Below are 18,402 nucleotides of genomic sequence, written 5' to 3' on the forward strand. Positions count from 1 at the left end.
AGTTTGGGTCAATTAGTTTGGGTCAATTTGTTTGGGCTTAGTTTGGGTCAATTAGTTTGGGTCAATTTGTTTGGGCTTAGTTTGGGTCAATTAGTTTGGGTCAATTTGTTTGGGCTTAGTTTGGGCTTAGTTTGGGTCAATTAGTTTGGGCTTAGTTTGGGTCAATTAGTTTGGGCTTAATTTGTGTCAATTAGTTTGGGCTTAGTTTGGGTCAATTAGTTTGGGCTTAGTTTGGGTCAATTAGTTTGGGTCAATTAGTTTGGGCTTAGTTTGGGTCAATTAGTTTGGGTCATTTAGTTTGGGTCATTTAGTTTGGGTCATTTAGTTTGGGCTTAGTTTGGGTCATTTAGTTTGGGCTTAGTTTGGGTCATTTAGTTTGGGCTTAGTTTGGGTCAATTAGTTTGGGCTTAGTTTGGGTCAATTAGTTTGGGTCATTTAGTTTGGGCTTAGTTTGCGTCATTTAGTTTGGGCTTAGTTTGGGTCATTTAGTTTGGGCTTAGTTTGGGTCATTTAGTTTGGGCTTAGTTTGGGTCATTTAGTTTGGGCTTAGTTTGGGTCAATTAGTTTGGGCTTAGTTTGGGTCATTTAGTTTGGGCTTAGTTTGGGTCAATTAGTTTGGGCTTAGTTTGGGTCATTGTACAAATGGTTATAATTATGTTCCGGCCCCCCGATCAAAAATCTGCCCGTGGCTGAATTGAGTTGCCTAACCCTGATGTACAGGTTGCCCTCTACCATCTATAGCACTAAGCTAATAATAATATATAACCTGGCCTTTGAGTGTCCGTGAGTGTGTTTCTGCTGCCAGTGTGGTCTCAAGGAAAATAAATAATAATATATAACCTGGCCTTCGAGTGTCCGTGAGTGTGTTTCTGCTGCCAGTGTGGTCTCAAGGAAAAGAAGTAGACTCAAACAAACATGGGAACGTGGGAATTGAGGTCAAGTATCTTCTACCTCCCACACTAAAGGTCAGGTTCCTTTGTAAAACCTAGCGTGTATTAGTCAGGGCATTAAATTACATCACTATCTGATTGTAGGTGATTTAAAGCTGTGCCAGTCCAGCCGTTCTGGGCACATTGCCCCTGGCTAACAAACTCACCTCTAACTAGGCAGCAGAACTACCTCTCTGATGTTGTTGATACATTTTATAAGGACAAGCCAGCATCCCACATGGAGCCCTATTCCTTAGTAAACTGTCTTAGAAAAATATTTGCTATCTAGAACCTAAAGCAGTTCTTCAGCTTTCCCCATAGGAGAACCCTTCAAAGAACCCTTTTTGTTTCCAGGTAGAACCCTTTTGGGTTCCATGTAAAACCATTTCCACAGATGATTCTAAATGGAACCTGTTTGTAATGCATGTCACTATTTGTAGCTGTGTAGTCTGTTTGTTTGTGTTGTTGATCTTGGCTAGATTAATGTTCCGGTCGGTAGCGAACTAGCACTCACGCAATCACGTGGCTGCTAGCACAGTCATGAAAAGGGGCATGAGGGAAGCCCTACAAAATTATGTTTTTATAAGTAGTTAGAAAGCTCGGGAGCAGGCAATGTTGAAAAGTCATCTTTATACATGTTGCACTTTTCTTGAATGTAGATTTGTAATTTACTAAAACAAGCCGGCAACAAGAAAATTGTGTTGGAAAAAGGTCAAGTTTTTGCTGTGAGCCAATGGGGTAACCTAGGTAACCATAGGATGTTTTCCCCACAGGCGGACGGGGACGCAACATTCTAATACCGACTGGGACTATGTGGCAGCCGAAGAACCCTTTTGGAACCCTTTTTTATAAGTGTATAGTAAACTACTTTGGACCAGGGCCCTGTTCCAAAGTAATGCACTCATTATGGGATATGGTGCCATTTGGGATGCATCCTAAATTGTTGTTGTGAGTCGCTCTAAAACACAACAACCAACCAAGGTCTGCTTGCGTCAACAGCTGAAGAAAACAAGGACAACTTGGATCTCAATATCAAGGCAAACTGAAGGTCCCAGAGACTTCAGCTCTCAGCAGATGAGTCCTGTTCCAGTAATTGATGCAGATATCCTCTTGGGGTGACCAAAACAACTGCTGCCTGCCTGCCTGCAGCCACAGAGTTAGGTAATGTCCCAAATGGCATCCTATTCCTTATATAATGAGTTACCTATGGGCCCTGGTCAAAAGTAGTGCACTATATAGGGAATCGGGTGTCATTTGGGACAGGCCCACTGAGTTAGTTGGTGCTAGCAGGATGGATGGGTGGATAGAGCCAGACTGGCAACTCGGCCCACAGGGCTGGACAGGGAGGGAGCTGTCTGGGCAGCTTAGCCTAATGAGTGTCAGCTGAGAAGGGCTGTGACTTAGGGTGGTGGTGGTGGTGGGCCAGACTGGTCACACTACACACACCACTCCTACACCCAGGGAAGACAGTACCCATCTCTTCAGACCGAGCAGAGCACTACTAGAGCTGTGAGTAAACCAGAACCTTGGAACCAAGAGCCCAGCGGAACTATAGACCTGTGGCTACTGAATTATGGTGCTACTAGTCTAGTGATGTGATGGCCCTCCTTCTCCCTGCAGTAGGGCCTCTCCGTCCACTATTGGCCTAGCGTCATCCGGGTTAGGGAGGGCTTGGTCGGTAGGGATGTCCTTGTCTCATCGCGCACCAGCGACTCCTGTGGCGGGCCGGGCGCAGTGGTTGCCAGGTGCACGGTGTAGCCTCTGACACATTGGTGCGGCTGGCTTCCGGGTTGGATGCGCGCTGTGTTAAGAATGAGCGATGAGACAAGATAGTAGCTACTACAACAATTGGATACCACGAAATTGGGGAGAAAAAGGGGTAAAATTTATAAAAAATAAAAATAAATAAAAATAAAAAAAAGACATTACCTCATAACCTGCTGACATTACCTCAACTTAAAACCCACAACATCTCAAATGGCACCCTATTCACTATTTAGTGCACTACATATGACCAGGGCCAATAAGGAATAAACGGTCATTTGGGATGAACAATTTGGTCAAAAGTAATGCACTATGTAGGCATTTGGCACACGCCAAAAACTTGCGTGCGCTAGATAGCTAGCTAGTTAGCATTTATGTTAATGTCCCCGATCTAACACTAGAGATTAGGCATTAAATAACCTGACACCAGACCGGCTTTTTCCCCTCAACTCAATACTGGCGTGTGTCTGTTTTCAATAAACAATGGACTACACAAAGGTTTTCATTTATAAAAACGAACTCCCTCGTCTTTTCCAGGCAACTCAGTGCTGAAGTGGTACTGAACGTTTTTCTCTCAGGAACAGCAGGCGAAAGGGTGACCAATATTGAAATAGAAAGACGTCTTCAATGTTAATGAAACAGAAGTCGTTCTGTGGTCCATTGAAGCTCTCTCAGGGGCCTACTTTGTGTGCGTGACTGGCTACTTGTTAATGCACAGCCCTTCTATATTGATTATTTACACACTGACTGATTCATTGACTCAAGTATATATCAGCCAAACACATTGCACAGTTAAAGACAACTATTCATTCTTTATTGTCTTGATAGGTCAACTTGTATATTTCTAATGGGTTGATTTATACAAACTACTACCACATATGTGCCTTTCCCATGGTAAATGTAAATGTGCATGCTTTCAATGGTAGCGTTTTTAGAGCTGGTGTTACAGCCAAACTGTTTATTATGGAGAATGGCTTGCATAGAAAGGCTCGTCTACACAATTCCTTTCCATATCATTTGCATGGCATTTGAAAGAGCTGGAACTGGCATTCAACAGTGGACTTACATTGCAACCACATTGCACACAGCCTTTGCATATCATCCTTATTTGACTACGTAATCCAAATAACAGACATTACAATAATATATCCAAAGCAGGTGCCTGGTGACCTGGTTCACTAAGTACACAGTCCTTAGGGGAAGAACACACACACATAGGTATGCACAGGTACGCACAGGTAGGCCCGCATGCACACGCAATTGTCAGGACATTGTGGTCCTGATAAGGTAGGAAAACAAATTCACACACACACAATTTATATGATCCAGACGTATGCAACTTTCTGCTTCAGTCAGTTACATTTCTCTTCATGTATCAAATGAATAACAAATACTTTATGTATTGTCATGGCCAGTAGAGAGATGTCCACACAGACCAGGGGCAGACAGGCTCAGATCGCAGATAACAGATGCCTATCAGTCAGTAGAGAGGAAACCAGCAGGAAGACTATAATATCTAGAGTCTTCAAGAGTTCTCATGCCAGTGATAGGAACTCACAAGAAGAAAGCCTGACTGACCATCAACCATCACTCCCCCGAGAGGAGACAGAGACAGAGATGGAGAGACATGTGACAGGGAGAGGGAGAGAGAAGGCCCTTGAGAGACTCTATTCTCATCCGGAATGCATCAGGTCTTTAATACCTGAACCTATGGACACGACCACAACCAGCAGGGAAGGAAAGAAATCAATATAGCTTCAATATCATGTATATCTGAGTACACTGGAGAGCATCTACAGGGTTCCAAAAAGGGTTCCAAAAGGGTTATTATGTCCCCATAGGAGAACCCTTTTTGGCTCCAGATAGAACCCTTTTTGGTTCCATGTAGAACCCTCAGTAGAAAGGGTTCTACATGGAACCCAAAATGATTATTTAAATGATTCTCCTTTGGGGATAGGTTCTAGATAGCATGTTTTTTTTCTAAGAGTGTATGTTCCACTCAATACCTGTTTAGTATTGGACTGAAGTCTCTCAAGGTTTTACCTTCACCCTGATGCCTTGTTGTCATATACAGTACAGAGTTTCCCCTGGGATTTCTTTCAGCAGCTGTCGCAGAGTAAAATAAAAGGTTTTATCAGTGGTGGTGTGCGGCTGCAAAATGCATATAGGGGAAACACTGCAGTACAGGCCTCTAAAATGGACAAATGCCGCTTCAGCATCTAAAGAGCCCCTCAGTATTAGTGAGCAGTGCTCTATTGCTCTCTCAATAAAAGCTTTGGAGCTGAATACAAAGGACACTCTACTCCCAGTAACTGTGCTGCACAGAAGCACACTCATTACTAGCCTAGATGCCAGTCTGTTTTGGATCTCTTGCCAACTCCTTGTCATGCCTCAATTCCATGAGGAGTTGGCAAGAGAGTATAAACAGACTGGCATCTAGGCTTACTCATTAGACGTCTGCTCATAACTACTATAATGTAAAGGCTAGGGAAAAAATACAATTCATCATCATAAGTCACGATATTCATCCTCTCTGTTGTCAAGGGGGATTCATCCGAACAATGTTTTCTACAAGTTATTGTGTGCAATCCCATTGTAACATAATGATAATAACATACATGAATTAAAAGGTGTCTTTGAGATTAGACTGATCCACAGTGAATACCGCCATCGAGAAAAAGAACATGTACATCAAACACAATGCTCCTACATGTACAGCAGGGTAGGTTATTGTTGAATTGCCATGATAATTAACCAAGACAATCTTATGACTCAGCATCTTGTGTGTGTGTGTGTGAGTTCTGAGAGTGTGAGAAATACAGGCAGACAGACCGGATGACAGAAATACAGACAGAGAGAGGAAGGGGGCAGTGGGGCACCAATTTCGCCTCGAGAACTATCCCTTCTATTGCTTCCACTGTCATTCCATTAGGTTGCACTGTGTTCGCACCGTCAATAATTATAGATCATCTATAGCAGAGATGGGCAACTGGCGGCCGCATTTGGCCTGTGTACCCCCTTCTGAAGGCCCTCTGATCTTTGTTTTCTTCTTTTTATGTCACCTAATATTTTTTGGATTGCTAAATTAGTTTAGCAGCCATCTATCTAAACTTGTTATCATGGGTGAATTACCGGTGTGTGGGCCCCAATTGATTTTGTTAGTCAGTCTCACTCAGATATCATATTAAAAACTGCAAACATTCTCTCCACCCTATGGCAAAATGTGTGAAAATGTGTTATAAAATTGCAAATATCTTCTCTCCGTCCCATGGCAAAATGTGTAGAATGGCATCAAACTTGCTTTAAAACTGCAACATTTGTTCTACACCCCATGGCACAATTTGTAGAATTGCAAGAAATTAACTCTAAAATGTAAAAAAATTCTGTCTCTGCTGGGTGGTTCTAATGATGTGGGTATGCAAACCCGTGAGCAACTGCGCCCCTCATGTTCAGATTTTTTGTGGCCCCCACCCCCATTAATTAAAGTTGCCCATCCCTGATCTACAGCCTACCTGCCAAGCTCTCCTAATCTAAAACGATCCAACAACTGTAGCATAATCATAGATAATGAAGATGATTTCCGTCTAAATCAAACAAGAGGTCGCTTTGTCTTAAATCATCACTGAGCAATTGCAACAAGTAAAACAATAGCATAGCTTATCATTAGAAACATCTGCAGTAAGCTTTTTTTTTTAAAACGGAACAGGGAGAGAAGGTTTTGGTAGCTTACACAATCGGTTGTGAGTAAACCGGGAATGCCGATGTTTCAGCACCATACGTGCTGGACCGAACCAAAGCAGCGCGTCAAATTCACCCGCGTACTAGACTGGCTGAGGAGGACAACGACGGACCGTTCACCCTGCAGGGCCGACTATGTGTTCAGTAATTAACATAAAAAGGTTATAACAGCATACGAATTATATCAATGATGCTTTTATTTCACGTGGGCGAACAAGATAAAATGATTGATTGGTTCAATAGGCTACGGCCGCCAACAAACTACCAATATACCATTCTAGGTGATCCATCATGGGCAAATCCCGTCTTCAAATGTAACATTTTTAAATAAATAAAAAATGCAGAGGTAGGTCGCATTTGAAGTGTCCACAAAATATGTCCGGCACTCTTCGGCAGTCAGACACAGTCGCAATGAACAATGCGTCCTTACTCTGAATCAATTCAATTGAGTACCTCAAATTATTTATATTAATTCATGCACTGATGCACACATTGAGAAAACTTAATTAAAACCAACATGGTGATATGAATGAATAAAATAGCAGATACAGGCAAAAACTAATGACCATTTTCCACTTACATTATGGTTTTCATCTATATATATATAAATATGTCATCATACCTGTTCGTTGCAGTGGCTTTGCAGTAGAACTCGTTCTCAGAGCACAGTGACTGGCAACGGAATCCTGGGCCCACTTCACCCCTCCCGCTACTCCGTGACTACCGTAAGTATTTCAAGAGGGGCGCAAACGAATTCAATACAGTCTATACCGGTCTATTATATACACTGCACCTGTTTGCCTAGTATAACTCATAGGCTATAGAGGATGTAGCAAAATGTGTTACAGTGAACCATGGAGTAAAATCCTAACATAACATTTCCATTTCTAATAAAAGCAAATGACTATGACACTTGGTTAGGATGATATTATCAATGGAGTGCTATTTTGACATTCAAAACAGCACTCAACACCAGCCTATCACTTCTTTAGGTAGGCTACCATTTTGCACACAGCAAAACAGCACTCAACACCAGCCTATCACTTCTTTAGGTAGGCTACCATTTTGCACACAGCAAAACAGCTTGCACACAATGCATTGAGGGCAGGCAGACTTATGTGAAGTACAGTGAGCAGGATGACTGCTGGCACCCTATTCCCTTTATAGTGCACTTCTTGACCAGGACCTATACGCAAATGTTCCCTCAAAAAATGTGTTCCCTCTAATGGCCATTGGACTAGTATGTTATTAGGATCCCCATTCACGGTTGCTGAAGCAGCAGCTACTTTTCCTGGTGTCCACACAAAACATGACATAATGCAGCGTATCAATAGACAATAACCGCTCAAGGCTGTTTAGGGAATAGAATGCCATTTGGGATGCACATATGGTGTTAGTTATTATGACTCACTGAAACGCATTGGAGAGGGCAGGCTTTTTTCATCATGCAGATCAACACCCTACCCTTGTTTCAGGTCAACCCTCATAAACAGCAACCAGTAACCTGGACTTTGTCCCAAATGGCACCCCATTTCCTATATAGTGCGCTACTTTTGGCCAGACCCCTATACTGCAAATAGGGTGCCACTTAGAATGTAGGCCTAGTCTACCAGGCTGGTTAGGTCATGTTGTTGATGTTTTTTCCTGGTCATACCCAGTTGGCCTATTGTGGAAACACATTTAACCTTTTTACACCTTATAATAAACTGCAAAACAGATACTACTTCACAGTGAGTAAACAGACCTTTTCCTTGGCCTTGCCTTTTGCTGTTATGTGATGGGTGCATGGCCGAGGGATGTGATGGGTGCATAGCCGAGGGATGTGATGGGTGCATAGCCGAGGGATGTGATTGGTGCATAGCCGAGGGAAGTGATAGGTGCATAGCCGAGGGATGTGATGGGTGCATAGCCGAGGGATGTGATTGGTGCATAGCCGAGGGAAGTGATAGGTGCATAGCCGAGGGAACTAGGGATGCTAAGGGTGCTGCAGCACCCCCTGAAAAATCTGAACAATAATGAAAACTATTTCAAAAAACATATTGGAGAAAAAAAACGTTCCATAAATGTACTACACTGGGCCTTTACTAGTCATGGATTAGCGGACCAATACAGCCATCTGTAGCGAAGGTAAATATTTTTTCTTTGCCCACCCAGCTTCCTGCAGCTATGGATGCATTCTGCTTGAAGGTTTAAAGCCCCCATGCAGTCTGTAATGTGATTTTCATCACTTTACTAAATCAATGTGCTTATTTAATGAAAACTGCAAAATATATATATTTTTTTACATTTATTTCCCTGAGCCTCCTTTGGTCCTTAAAAAGCTCAGCCTGATTGTGTTGGCGTTATGAAACTTATGTGAAGATATTTACAGTGCCTTGCAAAAGTATTCTTCCCCCTTGACATTTTTCCTATTTTGTTGCATTACAACCTATCATTTAAATAGATTTTTATTTGGATTTCATGTAATGGGCATACACAAAATAGTCCAAATTGGTGAAGTGAAGAAAAAAAAACTTGTTTAAAAGAATGATATAATTTTATTTTGGAAAAGTGCTGCGTGCATATCTATTCACCCCCCTTCGCTATGAAGCCCCTAAATAAGATCTGGTGCAACCAATTACCTTCAGAAGTCACATAAATCCACCTGTGTGCTATCTAAGTGTCACATGATCTGTCACATGATCTCAGCATATATACATACACCTGTTCTGAAAGGCCCCAGGGTCTGCAACACCACCAAGCAAGCGGCACCATGAAGACCAAGGAGCTCTCCAAAAAGGTCAGGGACAAAGTTGTGGAGAAGTACAGATCAGGGTTGGGTTATAAAAATATTGGAAACGTTGAACATCCCACAGAGCACCATTAAATCCATTATTAAAAAATGGAAAGAATATGGCACCACAACAAACCTGTCAAGAAAGGGCTGCACACCAAAACTCAAAGTCCAGGCAAAGAGACCCCTGAAGAAGCTGCAAAGCTCCACAGCGGAGATTGGAATATCTGTCCATAGGAACACTTTAAGAAATACACTCCACAGAGCTGGGCATCACGGAAGAGTGGCAAGATAAAAATATGCAAACACATTTGGTGTTCGCCAAAAGGCATGTGGGAAACTCCCCAAACATATGGAAGAAGGTACTCTGGTCAAATGAGACTAAAATTGAGCTTTTTGGCCATCAAGGAAAACGCTGTGTCTGGCAGAAACCCAACACCTCTCATCACCCCGAGAACGCAGTCCCCACAGTGAAGCATGGTGGTAGCAGCATCATGCTGTGGGGATGTTTTTCATCTGCAGGGACTGGGAAACTGGTCAGAATTTAAGGATTGATGGACTGCGCTAAATACAGGGAAATTCTTGAGGGAAAACTGGTTGTCGTCCAGAGACTTGAGACTGGGACGGAGGTTCACCTTCCAGCAGGGCAATGACCCTATGCATACTGCTAAAGCAACACTTGAGTGGTTTAAGGGGAAACATTAAAAATGTCTTGGAATGACCTAATCAAAGCACAGACCTCAATCCAATTGAGAATCTGTGGTATGACTTAGAGATTGCTGTACACCAGTGGAACCCATCCAACTTGAAGCTGGAGCAGTTTTGCCTTGAAGAACGGGCAAAAATCCCAGTGGCTAGATGTGCCAAGCTTATAGAGACATACCCCAAGAGACTTGCAGCTGTAATTGCTGCAAAAGGTGGCTATACAAAGTAGTGTATTTAGTGGGGGGGCGGGGGGGGGGGGGGGGGGAATAGTTATGCACACTCAAGTTCTGTTTTTTTTTGGTCTTATTTCTTGTTTGGTTCACAAAAAATATGTTGCATCTTCAAAGTGGTAGGCATGTTGTGTAAATCAAATGACACAAACACCCCAACAATCTATTTTAATTCCAGGTTGTAAGGTAACAAAATAGGAAAAATGCCAAAGGGGTGAATACTTTTGCAAGCCACTGTACATATACAGCCCTGATTGGCTGATAGGATGGTCAATAGCTCACCCCCTTAGCCAGATGAACAACCATTGGTCTATTATAATCAGATCACATTGGGACAAAAGTTCACCTGAACAGGCTGAAATTCCAGGCATTTTTTCAAACAGCTCTAAAACTAAACAGCCGTTTTCATCATTTTCACAAATGCAGTGTTATTTCAAACTTATGTAAAAAATATATATATTATAATGCAAAAATCACATTTAAAAAAAAACTTCATTGCTCCTTTAAGCACACTTCACAGATGGTATAAGGGCAATGGCTCCCCTAGTTTACAGGTCAGGGATAATGAAGGAGAGGAAAAGGAATCTCTTTAGATACAACCCCCCTCCTCCACCCTTGTTCTCCAAGCCTGCCTCAGTTGGAGCTGATAACATTGAGCACTACTTGCCTGCAATTAGCCTTCCAAATGGCACCCTATTCCCTACATAGTGTACTACTTTTGACCTGAGCCATATGGGCCCTGGATAAAAGTAGAGCTCTAGAGGATGACATTTGGGACACACCTCATGCTGATGCTACTGAAGGTTAAAATGGTATATTCACAAACTACTTTTAAGGCCTCTAACTTAACAAGTTTGTGTCCCACTACATTCTTATAAAAGACAACAGCGCCACACTTTGTTGAGCACGGGTAAAACAGTCATTACACAGTAACTGTTTTGACTGCTCAATACTGTCGTACAGAGACACCTTAATGAACCTCTGCCAGCACAGAAGTTCACCTGTAGAATCATGGGGACATGAACAGAAACTGGCATCCGATGTTCTGTGGTCGGTTGCGGTAAGACAACCCCCCCGCTGCTTTTAACCGTTTGTCGGCAGTCTGTTTTGTCCTTAATAATGTGACAACAATAGTCAGACAACAGTGGCCTGAATGATTTTAAAGTCATCAACAGAGATGACACCGCTGTCAAACTCAGACAAGCAGTACACCAACTAAAAACCTTACTGTCTGGTCTGTATAAAAATCGTATGAAAAAATAATAATCTGCTTACCAAGAAATAAACTGGTGAGAAAAAAATATGTTTGTAGCTGGAAACGGATGATTATTATGGAACATCTACATAGGCGTACAGAGGTCCATTATGAGCAACTATCCCTCCTGTGTTCCAATGACAAGTTACTAATCCAAGTTTATAATTTTAAAAGGCTAATGGGCCATTAGAAAACCCTTTTGCAATAATGTTAGCACAGCTGAAAACTATTGTTCTGATTAAAGCAATAAAACTGGCCTTCTTTAGAACAGTTGAGTATCTGGAGCATCAGCATTTGTGGGTTCGATTACAGGCTCAAAATGGCCAGAAACAAAGAACTTTCTTCTGAAACTCGTCAGTCTATTCTTGTTCTGATAAATTAAGGCTATTCCATGCGAGAAATTGCCAAGAAACTGAAGATCTCATACAACTCTGTGTAATACTCCCTTCACAGAACAGTGCAAACTGGCCCTAACCAGAATAGAAAGAGGAGTGGGAGACCCCGGTGCACAACTGAGCAAGAGGACAAGTACATTAGTGTCTAGTTTGAGAAACAGACGCCTCACAAGTCCTCAACTGGTAGCTTCATTAAATAGTACCCGCAAAACACCAGTCTCAACGTCAACAGTAAAGCGGCGACTCCGGGATGCTGGCCTTCTAGCCAAGAATAGACATTAGATTGAAGAGTTTCAGAAGAAAGTTCTTTGTTTCTGGTCATTTTGAGCCTGTAATCGAACCCACAAATGCTGATGCTCCAGATACTCAACTGGTCTAAAGAAGGCCAATTTTATTGCTTCTTTAAATCAGAACAAAAGTTTTTCAGCTGTGCTAACATAATTGAAAAAGGGTTTTCTAATGATCAATTAGCCTTTTAAAATGGTCAACTTGGATTAGCTAACACAACGGGCCATTGGAACAAAGGAGTGATAGTTGCTCATAATGGGCCTATGTAGATATTCCATTAAAAATCTGCCCTTTCCAGCTACAATAGTCATTTACAACATTAACAATGTCTACACTGTATTTCTGATCAACTTGCTGTTATTTTAATGGTCAAAAAATGCGCTTTCCTTTCAAAAACAGGGACATTTTGTTATATACAATGTTAAATTGCATAATCAGACATGTAAAATAAATACCAGGCAACAACTATTTACATACTGTGGTACATTGTCAGCCAAGGTTACGATCGATTGTGCACTAGTACACAGATCTTCAATATGAATGCAGGTCAGGGTAACTTTAAAAATGTTAAATGTGTACATGTTGAATATCCAACACAATCCCATCCAAAACCTTAAAATACAGCAGAGGAACTGAAAGGAATAAAACAAATCACAATGTTTTAAATAAATAAAACACTCCTCCAAAACATTTGAATCCAAATAAAATATCACTGTGTTTAGGAAATGTAGCAAGTGTACATTAAAATGAGGTACACATTATGTGTGACATCTACTCCAGGGAGTTCAGAGCTCCTCTTGTATCTCTGTCCCTTTGGGTCCCTTTGGGTCTCCTAAACTCCTGAAGGGATCTGGAGAGGAGAAACAACACAGGTAGTTAAAACAGCGTGGAACACTCTTGCCATATATAACCATTAATTGACCATTAACCAATGGATGAGTGGGTGCAGTTACATGTATTTGGTCTCATAAACTTCTTAAACTTATTGTTTTATAACAAATCCAGCCGAGCTATATATGTTTTATTTATTTAACCTTTATATAACTAGGTTAAGAACTCAGTTAAGAACCAATTCTTATTTACAATGATGGCCTACCCCGGCCAAACCCGGGCGACGCTGGGCCAATTGGGACTCCCAATCACGGCCAGTTGTGATACAGCCTGAAATCGAACCAGGGTCTGTAGTGACACCTCTAGCACTGATATGCAGTGGCTTAGACCGCTGTGCCAATCGGGAGCAATACAGTACAACTGTTTTTTTTTAATTGTTGTTATTATTACCATTTATTTTTTTAACCTATACACTTGTACATGAAATATTTAAAATCTACATATCAACAATAAAAAGTGAAACATGAACTGTCTGTGTCAGTGGCTGTGATGTACCTGTGCCATGGTAAAGCCAAGTCATTTCAGGGGACTGCGGTAAGGGTGTTGTTCTCATTGTCTCCAGCAGGTGGTGGTGATGTACTGGACAGGGCTGAGAATGGGGGTGACTGAACAGAGCTGCTGCTGTCATCTGTGCTGCTGGTGGAATCTGCCTTCTCCCTCTCCTCCCAGCGAGCCTCATCCTCACACAGCGGGAACACACGACTCTCCCATGGGAGTCGTGGCTGCAGACCAAGGGAGGTAGGAGGAGGGAGTTTTATTATTATTTATTTAACCTTTATTTAACCACATAAGCTAATTGAGAACAAGTTCTCATTTACAACTGCGACCTGGCCAAGATAAAGCAAAGCAGTGCGACACAAACAACAACACAGAGTTACACATGGAATAAACAAGCGTACAGTCAATAACACAATAGAAAAAAAAGTCTATATACAGTGTGTGCAAAACAACAATTTAGCAAATGAACACTGGGGTGATAGATGAGGAGTTGGTGATGAGCAAGTAGAAATACTGGTGTGCAAAAGAGCAGAAAAGTAAATAAAAACAATATGGAGATGAGGTAGGTAGATTAGGTGGGCTATTTACGGATGGGCTATGTACAGCTGCAGTGATCGGTTAGCTGTTCAGATAGCCGATGTTTAAAGTTAGTGAGGGAAATATAAGTATCCAGCTTCAGCGATTTTTGCAATTCGTTCCAGTCATTGGCAGCAGAGAACTGGAAGGAAAGGCGGCCAAAGGAGGTGTTGGATTTGGGGATGACCAGTGAGATATACCTGCTGGAGCGCATGCTATGGGTGTGTGTTGTTATCGTGACCAGTGAGCTGAGATATGGCAAAGCTTTACCTAGCATAGACTTATAGATGACCTGGAGCCAGTGGGTCTGGCGACGAATATGTAGCATGGGCCAGCCAACGAGAGCATACAGGCTTTGGTGACAAAACGGATGGCAGTGTGGTAGACTACATCCAGTTTGCTGAGTAGAGTACTGGAAGCTATTTTGTAAATGACATCGCTGAAGTCAAGGATCGGTAGTATAGTCAGTTTTACGAGGGTATGTTTGGCGGCATGAGTGGAGGAGGCTTTGTTGCGAAATAGGAAGCAGATTCTAGATATAATTTGGGATTGGAGATGTTTAATATGAGTCTGGAAGGAGAGTTTACAGTCTAGCCAGACACCTAGGTATTTGTAGTTGTCCACATATTCTAAGTCAGAACCGTCGAGAGTAGTGATGCTAGTCAGGCGGGCGGGTGCGGGCAGCGAACGGTTGAAAATAATGAATTTGGTTTTACTAGTGTTTAAGAGCAGTTGGAGGCCACGGAAGGAGTGTTGTATGTCATTGAAGCTCGTTTGGAGGTTAGTTAACACAGTGTCCAAAGAAGAGTAATGAGGGTTACATTAGATGAGGATATTACATGTATCACTTTCAGCAAAAATGACATTGAGATGGTATAATACTGTATTTTCTTCTACGATAAAATATATTATTTAAAACCATAATTCACAATAACGCAAGCTGAAGGTCGTATGACAAGTACAGAATCAGCCATTGACAGGCTTCCAGTGAAGTGAGGGTGGTCCCTGTGACTTTCACACCCTGCGCCCCAGGGAGCGTACACTGAATGTGCGACTGAAAGTGGGCACTCTCCGTACCTCCTTACAAGCACCAAGATGACAGACACCACTCCCAGTCTATCATAACCAGACTCTTGACTTAATAAAGCACCACGGAGGTAAAATAAATATCCCTGTTCTGCCACCTTAGAACCAGTTAAACGTTACAGTCCGTCTCTCTCTCTCTGTTGAAGTCATGTAGGAACAATATTCACATCATTTATCTGCCAATACTAAGATCTCAAAGTAATTTGGTTAAATTCAGCATCTTCTGTGTAGGTTTTGAATGGTAAAAGAGATGTAAATGTGCCTGTTAGGGATGTTATCGGTAAACCGTTGATCAGTTAGCCGCTGAAAATGTATTTGACCGATCATGCTTATTGGTTAATAAAAGGTAAATTAGCATAATTTAGAGGAATTAAATTGGCGGGTGTGTATTTTTGTTAGTCTGTTATGCATCTGGTTTATCACACACGTACTGCATACTGAGCTTAGTTTGAGTGGAATATCACCTGTCAGGCAGCGGGGTTGGTTGATGCTTGAAGTGAAACCTGTAGGCTAATACAAGACCAGCCATTGCGCAAAAATTCTTCTTACAATTCCAGTGAAAACAGAGTTGGCTCGTCTATTGGCTAGTCTATTAGCGCGTCTATTGAACAGAGGAGGATCCCAGCTTTCTATTGATACTATTATAAAATCAGCATTTCTCTCCTGTTCTACTGGATTCCATATCAACTTGATTTAGCTGTCAGCACGCTTAAAGCACAATCCTAGTCATATGGTAACACTTTACATGACACCTATCGTCATAACACATTATGACACATTCATAACCATGTCATAATATCATGACATCTGAACGTTCATAACCTGTCATACGGTCATAACACTGTCATGACATATTTAGACCTGTTGTGACATATACTGAAATAAATGATCCCAGAAATGTTCCAGACACACAAAAAGTTTATTTCTCTCAAATTGTGTGCACAAATTTGTAATCTATCCACCTGACAGGTGTGGCTTATCAAAAAGCTGAATAAACAGCATGATCAAAACACAGGTGCACCTTGTGTTAGGGACAATAAAAGGCCACTCTAAAATGTGTAGTTTTGTCACAACATGATGCCACAGATATCTCAAGTTTTGAGGGAGCTTGCAAATGGTATGCTGACTGCAGGAAGGTCCATCAGAGCAGCTGCCAGAGAATTGATGTCGTTTTAGAGAATTTGGCTGTACGTCCAACTGGCCTCTCAATCGCAGACCCCGTGTAACCGTGCCAGCCCAAGTCCTCCATATCCGGCTTCTTCACCTGAGGGATCATTTGAGACCAGCCACCCGGACAGCTGATGAAACTGTGGGTTTGCACAACCAAAGAATTTCTGCACAAACTATCAGAAACCGTCTCAGGGAAGCGTATCCGCATGCTCGTCGTCCTCACCAGGGTCTTGACCTGACTGCAGTTCAGCATCGTAACCTACTTCAGTGTGCAAATGCTGCTCTTCACGGATGAATCCCGGTTTCAACTGTACCAGGCAGATGGCAGCGTGTATGGCATCGTGTGGGCGAGCAGTTTGCTGATGTCAACATTGTGAACAGAGTTCCCAATGGTGGTGGTGCGGTTATGGTATGGGAAGGCATAAGATACAGACAACGAGCACAATGGCATTTTATCAATGGCAATTTGAATGCACAGAGGTACCGTGATGAGATCCTGAGGCCCATTGTTGTGCCATTCATACACCACCATCAAGGATCTTTACACAAATTCCTGGAATCTGAAAATGTCCCAGTTCTTCCATGGTCTGAATACTCAGACATTGAGCATGTTTGGGATCTGTACATAATTCCTGGACAGAGGCTAACGACTGTTTAGTCTAAATTACACTGTAATGCCTGGAAATACGATGACATTGCTAAAATAGTTTAATTTGTAGTAGGAAACCATTTTGCCAGCATTATCATGACGTCAAATGGACTTTAGACAGATGGCAATGTTGTCATTAGCTAGTGAAGTAAGTCAAAAACAGCTAGCTAAAATCCGGTGACCTCCCCTCAATCTTAGCTAACATTATACTGCATCTAAAGTCAATCTGGCAACATCAAAATGATGACAAAAGGTTTTGATAGTAAATATTTGCCTCCTTTTGAATTGCATTGTATTTCCAAGCCACTGTGTTAGAGCCGATTTGGACATATTTGTATAAAAGACAGAACATACAGAGCTCCATGTACGTTTGTGTAAATATATTAAATATGAATGTATATGACGAACTATTAGGTACATACCTTTATGATTTACAGTGCATTGCGAAAGTATTCGGCCCCCTTGAACTTTGCGACCTTTTGCCACATTTCAGGCTTCAAACATAAAGATATAAAACTGTATTTTTTTGTGAAGAATCAACAAGAAGTGGGACACAATCATGAAGTGGAACGACATTTATTGGATATTTCAAACTTTTTTAACAAATCAAAAACTGAAAAATTGGGCGTGCAAAATTATTCAGCCCCCTTAAGTTATTACTTTGTAGCGCCACCTTTTGCTGCGATTACAGCTGTAAGTCGCTTGGGGTATGTCTCTATCAGTTTTGCACATCGAGAGACTGACATTTTTTCTCATTCCTCCTTCCAAAACAGCTCGAGCTCAGTGAGGTTGGATGGAGAGCATTTGTGAACAGCAGTTTTCAGTTCTTTCCACAGATTCTCGATTGGATTCAGGTCTGGACTTTGACTTGGCCATTCTAACACCTGGATATGTTTATTTTTGAACCATTCCATTGTAGATTTTGCTTTATGTTTTGGATCATTGTCTTGTTGGAAGACAAATCTCCGTCCCAGTCTCAGGTCTTTTGCAGACTCCATCAGGTTTTCTTCCAGAATGGTCCTGTATTTGGCTCCATCCATCTTCCCATCAATTTTAACCATCTTCCCTGTCCCTGCCGAAGAAAAGCAGGCCCAAACCATGATGCTGCCACCACCATGTTTGACAGTGGGGATGGTGTGTTCAGGGTGATGAGCTGTGTTGCTTTTACGCCAAACATAACGTCTTGCATTGTAGCCAAAAAGTTCAATTTTGGTTTCATCTGACCAGAGCACCTTCTTCCACATGTTTGGTGTGTCTCCCAGGTGGCTTGTGGTAAACTTTAAACGACACTTTTTATGGATATCTTTAAGAAATGGCTTTCTTCTTGCCACTCTTCCATAAAGGCCAGATTTGTGCAATATACGACTGATTGTTGTCCTATGGACAGAGTCTCCCACCTCAGCTGTAGATCTCTGCAGTTCATCCAGAGTGATCATGGGCCTCTTGGCTGCATCT

General features: G+C 41.9%; 2 protein-coding genes across 13 annotated transcripts in view; both read right to left on the reverse strand.

Annotated features, from left to right (window-relative positions):
- The window catches only part of map2 (microtubule-associated protein 2), a 123,901-nt gene extending 116,781 nt beyond the window's left edge, over positions 1–7,120 (reverse strand). For all 10 annotated transcript variants that reach the window (XM_036974805.1, XM_036974803.1, XM_036974804.1 and 7 more), the window contains exon 1: positions 7,054–7,120. The gene's annotated coding sequence lies outside the window, so the exon portion shown is untranslated. The remainder of the gene's footprint in view (positions 1–7,053) is intronic.
- A 5,337-nt stretch (positions 7,121–12,457) lies between these two features.
- The window catches only part of kansl1l (KAT8 regulatory NSL complex subunit 1-like), a 41,791-nt gene continuing 35,846 nt past the window's right edge, over positions 12,458–18,402 (reverse strand). For all 3 annotated transcript variants that reach the window (XM_036974809.1, XM_036974810.1, XM_036974808.1), the window contains 2 exons: positions 13,464–13,690; positions 12,458–12,927 (listed from right to left, as the gene is read on the reverse strand). In XM_036974809.1, the coding sequence (XP_036830704.1) occupies positions 13,490–13,690 (201 nt within the window). In that variant the 3' untranslated portion in view covers positions 12,458–12,927; positions 13,464–13,489. The remainder of the gene's footprint in view (positions 12,928–13,463; positions 13,691–18,402) is intronic.

This window comes from Oncorhynchus mykiss, chromosome 3 (genome assembly GCF_013265735.2).
Source record: "Oncorhynchus mykiss isolate Arlee chromosome 3, USDA_OmykA_1.1, whole genome shotgun sequence".
NCBI classification, from domain to species: Eukaryota; Metazoa; Chordata; class Actinopteri; order Salmoniformes; family Salmonidae; genus Oncorhynchus; species Oncorhynchus mykiss.